Consider the following 7725-nt stretch of genomic DNA (forward strand, 5'->3'; position numbering starts at 1 on the left):
AATTAATGTACAGTTCCTTCGTAACACTTTCACTCTCACAAAATAAGCACACCGCACGTTCACGTCCAGCTTTAGGGTGAACTGATAAGCATCGATGTATATATATATCACAGTTGAATTTATATGCACATTTTCTGTTGCACATGTCCGAGGAAAACTACCCCTTGCGCGTCTTTTGTCTGTCCTACGAACACTTGTCGTCACTTGTTGACTTTGACCCCGCACGCCCCTTGTTTCATCTCCCCACAAAAGACTGCCAACTCAAACACCTTAACTTCACACCTGTTGCTTCTTCAGACACTACAGACAAGGCGGCTGATTTTGGCGTCTGGATAAAGTCTAAACTTACCTGGATTTGGATTAAGACGTGCGGATGCACAGTTCCTCTGGGTGAGTAGAAAAACAAGTTGAGTAAACAACCGTGACAATGGCGTAACTTTAAAGTTTACGCCTGCGCCTGGGTTCGTCCATTTGGGGGGGGGGGGGGGGGGCGAAGAAAGAAGTTTCCAAACAAGGTACAGATATGTGTTAGCAAAGACGAATGAAAAGTAACTGGTTTCACTTTCGCACAAAAGCCGTTTGTTGTAGATATGTAACCCGACCTGCAGGTGAGAATACCAGACAGCTTAGGTGTCCCTTTGGCGTATGCCTGCTTAATTTTGTCTTTTGAACTATACGTCATGAAGCTGAACTGCTATGACGACTATACAACGGGCCCCTGCAAAGAGGGGGTCAAGTGAGGTCTAAACAAGTAAGCAAGTTAACTGGGTATGTTGTCCTGTCCTGTGTCAACATCAGCTTCAAACGGTAGATTTGCATTGTGAAAATGTAAACTTTCACAGAGGCTAACTTGGCTCCAATATGCGCAAAAATTGTTCGTTGGTAGCACTGTACACAAGGAGAGATGGCACACTTGCAGGACATGGCAAACGAATATCACTCCTCTGCTACCAGCTATTGGTACTTGGAAAAATTTTGTGTCATACTATGGTTAATTACATCCATCAGTTTACTACATTTTTTCTTTGTTGAACAGCATGATGATGGCCTATGAAATATGCTGGTGTTTTACGGGCCATCATATTTTCAAGTACGTGACTGTACAGTGAGTTCGAAGCTAGGGAAGAGATCTCAGATAGGTTTGAGCAGCATACTCTTTAATTTCTACCAAGGAATCTGCAATTAATGTATGTAGCAATGTGATTATGAGAAAACAACGGCTACTGTATTTGTTATCTAGCTTCTTACTATCGTTTTACACTTCTTACTTTGCTTTAGATTGTTCAAGAAATGACGAACTCGAGAGCACATGGTGCATTACTAGTCCAGAAACAGTTCCTAACGAGATTGACAACTAGTTAGTTAAGTTAATCTATTGTGATATTGTCCAGGGTTCAGAAACCAACAACATATACAAATAACTGTGAGATTCTTAAAACGGCAGGTTTCACTAAAGTCACATTGACTTCATTTACTCTATGAAAGTTGGTGTAACGCATTAACGTTACATACTTCCCCGTGTTCTTCTTAGCTCGAACTCGTAAGTGTAATGCTTGAGACGAAGTGTAACGCATTTTTGATAGTGCAATATGTAACTTCGCCTTTCTAGCTAAGCACACCAGGTCACCCCTGATTCTTTAACGTGCAGAGGTTCTTTACGTAATTATAAAGACAACAGTATACCATTACATCTGGTTATTATCTTGTTGGTATATTGTTGTATTTACATCTAGTATACCAACATACTTGTTAACCAATGGTTTTGCGACGAGGATAGCTTTCATCTGAATATTCATGTAACTAACCACTAGGTAATATTGTTTCTAGTAAAAGCTTGTTGAATTAGTAGAAGTCACATTACTACGGGTAGTATTTTCACTCCTACCGAAAGGTTACAAAGAGAGGACACTGGTGTACCTGTCTCTACTGTGTTAGTCTCTGTTAAAGGGTAACATATCACACAAGACTCTCGCACTCTTCTACGGATCTTTCCGCTTACGTAACCTCCCTCGGTTTACAGTTGACCGTGCAACCGGAGTCTGACGTATGCATTCTACATGACACTGCAGGAGTCGGACGAACCCTGGCGTGTTCCTGTGCCGGTACTAGGCCGGCTGGAGGAGGGGCGGGAAGAGACGGCCGTCCCGCCGGACGGTCCGCCGGACCCCGCTAGGCTCAGGGCCGCCAAGGCAGCAGTCGTGCCCAGCACCGCGTGTTCTGTGGACAGGGGCAAACGGGGGCAAACGGTCATTCAGAAGTTCGGTAGAAGTTAAGAGTAGCACCTAAATGATGAGAAAAGTGTCGGAACAACATGGACAAAGGGAAACGACAGAAGAAAAATAAAACTTTTAAATTTGTTACTTTTTCAGTTTACAAAACATTACCTTACCTTCCTTGATCTGAATCTCCTTGATGTTGGGCTGATACTTGTACACGTTCTTGTGCTTGTTGGGCCAGCGGACCTGCAAATAGTGTTGAGACAGTCCATCATGTATCGCCGCGTATCTGCATAATCAGCGTTTTAAAGAGACTAAATATCCTACATACATGTACAATTCATCAAATCAGTCACAGTATATGTATGTGGTGTTGCTCGTGACATGTCCAAAATACCACACACATTTCTAAAGGATGATGCCATCAGAGATGTTCCTTACGTGCACGTTGTAGTCCTCCCCTTCCTTGACCTTGTAGACGGAGCCGACACTCCCCCTCCCCCCGTCCTGGTCACCGTAGCGAGAAGCCCAGTCTCGTCCTGAAGCATAGAAACATGTGTCATTCTCTCCTTATAACCGCCAATGCTTAATATTTCGACTCACACATTAGTACAAATCTTCTAAGCAACACAATATTCAAAAAATCTCCATAAGTTCAGAAAACGATGAGAGTGTACACTTCAGAGAGACGTCCTCACCCCTGACTACCCGACACCCTGGCATAATGCGTCCGCCCGGACCGACCACTCGTGGCTCGTCCACAACCTGTAGGTGAAAACAAGCATTGATTATTGCACTGGCAGGAAACTATTTCAAACAAATAGTGCCGATATCTATTCCATTGAATAAGAAGGACTCCTGCATGACACTGAACAACTGTCCTATTGCCACAAAAAGTGCACTTATTTGTGTTCCTGTCCTACATGCTCTGATTCAACGTTCATCATTATAACTATGTCTGTGTCTCATATGACAGAACTTTAGACAACGATTATGCGAGAATGTTGTAGACTGCTTATTTTTATTACATTAAAGGTCACTGCATGCCGGGCACCTACCCTCACATCTCTTGCTCCCTCTGCGCCGAACCGGTACTTATAGTTGGAGGCGGAGTCATGGTCCCACTCAACCACAAGGTTGCCTGGCATCATGTATGTTACAAACACATTTAGTTGAGTAGGCCATAGCGATGGCTTTTCAGGACTTTTTGTCGAAAATACAACTACTTGCTATCACAAACATACTCATGATATAATGAATGGCAGAAAATATGTTACCAGTACTGAAAGAACAACAATATCATCTCCTCACCGTCCGACTTGTGCTGGACCACCGTGCCGGTACCCTGTCGGTCCTGGTTCCCCCACTTCCAGTCCCGTCCACGCTGCACGCGAGATCCCAGCGGCGGCATGTTGTCCTGCTCCTGGTGTAGCAGAAATCAACCCCCTTACTTTTCCTTTCCATAGTTCTTGTTTCTATATGTAATGTTTCCTACACCTACAGTTTTCAATGGTCAATAGAGCGGGAATTAAGCGCTGCAAGCCTGTGTTCAATTCGAAACAGTATTTTCTCACATGTGCCTAGCAATTCAAATACAGCGCTGACAAATACGCTCTGTATCAAAACTCCAGAAGTGAAGTGACGGACGCTGTTTGGAGCGACGGCTCATCCCTATCTTTATACCTCGTCGTCACTGTCGTCGTCTGCAGCACACAGCAGCATGGCGAGCAGCAGGGTCTTCAGTCCGACCTGAGGAAACAGACATGTGGATTGATCAAAATGTCATGAGTACTTCTCAGGGTTAATTGGCAAATCAAAAAACTTTATTTGGGGTTTGTAGTGGGAATGCCATTACTCAGGTTTTAACCCAAAACTTCTCCAAGCAACTCCAATTATCCAATGAACAATAGAATGTACCAAAGTTGTATGAAAACATTTTCTATATGTGTTTGTCTGTGAACTGTGCGTGCGACCTCACCAGTTCTTCCTCATCCACGCTCTCTCCCATCTGGGCCAAGAACTGACGCAGTACCATCAGATCCCGCAACTGGCGCATGTCTGAAATGGCGAAAGCAATGCGACAGCTTTAGTCAAATGACTGGAAAGGTCAACCACTAAATGGTCAGACAGTTTCAATAATGGCTGTGAATTAACGTGCCATACCGTGTGAGAACTGGGCTGCAAAACGGATCAGGAGCACCTGATATCGAAGAAAAAGTTTTGGATCCATGTTAAGTCAAAATAACCAAAAGGTTTAGAACACAAACAAGAGTAGTCTAAGGAAATTTGAATTTATAAATATATGCGATGAACAACCGATGATCTTTTATTCCTCGTGTGGAACACAAAAAAGGCTTAAGTGTAGTTTGCGGCCTAAAACGTCGACTTTGCAACCCGACGAAATCATTGAGCGTTGTCGACGTTTTAGGCCGTAAAAACACTTAAGCCGAAACAAATTGGTTCCATGTGCTGTGTGTGACGCACCTGTCTGCGGAAGAACTCCGACAGCTGACCGATGTCCCCCTGCACGTACATGCCGTTAGTCAGCTTCGCCACTGCCTGGAGAAGGGCCTGGACCGAACATCAACATGTGTAAGAACCCATGATTACAGAGATATGAAAGGAATTCGAAGAAAACTGAAGTATGAAAAAATAGTTGCTGATTTGCTTGGCTGACAGGTACTTACTCCGTCCACATCGCCGCCGCAGCCCACGCAGGCTATGGGGATGGGGTGCGGCAGGCCCACCGCCTGCCAGCCCGCCGGACCGAACGACAGCGCTGCCTTCAGGACGTTCTCCTTATCCTACACGAGTGGAGAACCAGAGCGAGGATGTAACTACCGGCACAACTTTTTTTTCCTTGTCAGGTGCTCTACTTAGGACCGAGAGTGACCGAGACTATCAAAATCAATGAATATTGTAAATTTTCACCTTTCATTTGCCATGTAACTGGCATATGTATTCCCTACTCTTGCTATGTCTTTGGCGTTAACACTTACGTCAGGGTGTCCGTCGGTCATCAGGATGACCCTTGGGGTCATCTTCTTCTGACCAGACAGGACCAGCACGCCGCCTTGGGGGAAAAGGGGAGGGGTCTTTATCTGTCCTTACAGTTGTCCTCTCATCTCCTGATCTCATGTAAGATGATACGATATACTGCAATCTATCAACCAATTCTTACGTTGCAATTTCATTTTCTTATACATGTACCCTCTTATTTTCTTATATCTCTCCCTTGATGAAAAACAGGTGAGTCTATCAGAGTGTGTGTACCGTTCTGCAGGACCTCCTTCAACGCCTCCATGAGACCCTCGAACATCGGTGTGGTACCTCCTGCATTCAGGTTGTCTGTGCAAATTGTACAGAGGATAACGTTTGGACGGGAAATGGATGAACGGTGAGTTTTTTATCATGGCTATATTTATGTCATAGTGGGGCTTTATCGAATGGTTGAAAAATGAAACAAACAAGCAAACTGAAACAAACAAACAAACAGATAAACATAACGTTGCAAAAAGTAGCCAAGCTGGTTGAACAAATGTGTTGGTATGAATATGGAACTAGAACACTTCTTATATTCATTATTTAGTCAAAATTGAGAAAAAATGCCAATGATTGTGTAAAGATAATTCGTTCCCCATACCAACAGCACTCAGTACTGCGGCGTAGTTATTGGTGAGTGGTTGGACGATGCGAGTTTTGGCGCCAAATTCCACCACCCCAACATTCTCCCGGAGGTTGTGTTTGCTGGCCGTCTCCTGTCGACGAAAACATCGTTTTTGTTCCAACGACCAATGATTGACATCGGATTGATCTTAGTTAAATGAAATGATTTTGCTCCATGCAGCCGCATTACCCCCTAAGCTATCGAACAAGTTCGAATTCGACCTGCTCTGACCTTGACGTTTGAAGCTTTTCCTTCGGATGTGATGTCATGCATTGTTACAAAGTGCCTCCTGTCGGTTATATTCAGCAGGACACGATACCAATATAAGTTCTTTTCCATTCTTCATCCAACGGGGTCAAAGTCATTGAATTATCCATGAAATCACGACGAGAAATATCCCCAGTTTTCTGGGAATTATCACCTTTCTGTAGCTATGAGTAACCTAGTAACTTTACATGTAGTTAAAGCGACCAATTCTTCGCTTTCCATCCAATAGTATTTCATTACCCATCGGTGGTTTTGGGGAAAAGAAGAGTGGACTCGTCCTTACCTGTATTCCCAAAAGGAACTCTTTGACGGCCTTCTTGAGTTCCCTCATGCCCCTTCCCGCCATGGAGCCCGACGTGTCCAGACATAGCACGGTATCCAGTGGCATGCTTACTGGGGGAGACTACATCAGTATATGGCATTATAAGCCACACGAATTGTCGACCGCAATTGCATAATTGATGATAAATGTTAGCATAACCGTCTTTGTTAAGCTCATACTTTGGACAACTTCTGTTATTTGGGTGGAGAAGATGATCAACTGGTATGGTTTATGATCCATGAGAAACACACATAATATGTCAGTCATAAAGGTTAAAGTCATTTGGCGAAGGTATGAGGTCGTGCAACTCTAGTTCGACTTTGCACTTCAAGAAACGATCGATGACTGCCAGTGATGTTAGCTCACAGACCAAATACAGACCGTTAAAAGTAGCTGTCATGTTGAATGAACAAGTCATGTATAAGACCCATCTACCCCTTGAAAGCTACCCTACGTTTACAGGAAACATTGCTATAAATTGTTCACCTCCTGCTTTTTAAAGTTTAAAAGGAACAACGACACATCAGGCGCCATACTGGACCTGGGCTTTGTTTACCATTGACAATATTGCAGGCACAATGTCGAATTTCGCATACGCATATGGCCCCATATATCTATACACATATCAACCTATCTCACATAAGTCACAAAAACTGCAATAATTGCAGTCAACTAGGATGTTTTCTTGTTGTTATGAATGTCTACTGCTGTCATTTTTGGCTTGAGATCCACACGTACTGCCACAGGTAGCCAAGGTAACGTGTAAACTGAAAGTGAAACCACTCGCGTTCTCCCCCTTTTTGAGCCCTCAAAAGTGTATATTGACCATTCTAGCATTTTCTGCAGCTGAGACAAGCATGTCATATCAAGTTTGAGCATATCTCGCAGGTGAAAAATGCCATTTTACACCACAGATGGTGCACCATTTACACCTTACACCGTAGCCGCCACACCCAGAACCCCCACCTATGTCTAGTGTCTCCCTGCAGGCCCTGAACACCAAAACAAAGTTAAGCAGATTTTTAGGGATGCTCACGACTCCTTGTATGTTACGAAACACAGCTTACCTGTCGTGCATGCAGATGATAAGAGCTCTTGGTGTTTTTTCTGGACTCAGCTCTTCTGACTCCCAGAATGAGGAACTGACGATGTTTGAAGTTTCGATGACGCAGTTGCAAATTTCCCAAACAAGTGTATCATGGACTTCCCCTCTTGGTCTCACGGTGGAGTTTATTTGGGTATCGTTGGAGGTG

At 43.9% G+C, this 7725-nt stretch overlaps 1 protein-coding gene across 2 annotated transcripts; it reads right to left on the reverse strand.

Annotated features, from left to right (window-relative positions):
• Positions 1–1136: 1136 nt before the first annotated feature.
• LOC136439282 (uncharacterized) lies at positions 1137–7725 on the reverse strand. Of its 2 annotated transcripts, none has more exons than XM_066434608.1 (16): positions 7540–7725; positions 6434–6543; positions 5860–5974; positions 5490–5564; positions 5216–5289; positions 4904–5020; positions 4701–4787; positions 4380–4416; positions 4195–4274; positions 3900–3965; positions 3528–3639; positions 3275–3357; positions 2915–2981; positions 2658–2755; positions 2390–2462; positions 1137–2217 (listed from the first exon to the last, which is right to left on the reverse strand). In XM_066434608.1, exons 2-16 carry the CDS (start codon positions 6536–6538, stop codon positions 2054–2056), a joined length of 1353 nt encoding a protein of 450 aa, XP_066290705.1. In that variant the 5' UTR covers positions 6539–6543; positions 7540–7725; the 3' UTR covers positions 1137–2053. The 2 variants fall into 2 exon arrangements, with proteins under 2 accessions (XP_066290705.1, XP_066290704.1); XM_066434607.1 differs by having other exon boundaries at positions 6434–6553; positions 7540–7721.

Source organism: Branchiostoma lanceolatum, chromosome 7, assembly GCF_035083965.1.
Source record: "Branchiostoma lanceolatum isolate klBraLanc5 chromosome 7, klBraLanc5.hap2, whole genome shotgun sequence".
NCBI classification, from domain to species: Eukaryota; Metazoa; Chordata; class Leptocardii; order Amphioxiformes; family Branchiostomatidae; genus Branchiostoma; species Branchiostoma lanceolatum.

Coding starts and splice junctions, on each gene's coding strand:
- LOC136439282 (XM_066434608.1), bottom strand. CDS start 6,538: ATGCCACTGGATACCGTGCTATGTCTGGACACGTCGGGCTCCATGGCG. Junction 5,290..5,489: donor GAAGGAGGTCCTGCAGAACG/GTACACACACTC, acceptor TTTTCCCCCAAG/GCGGCGTGCTGGTCCTGTCT. Junction 3,358..3,527: donor GGTCCAGCACAAGTCGGACG/GTGAGGAGATGA, acceptor ACATGATGCCAG/GCAACCTTGTGGTTGAGTGG.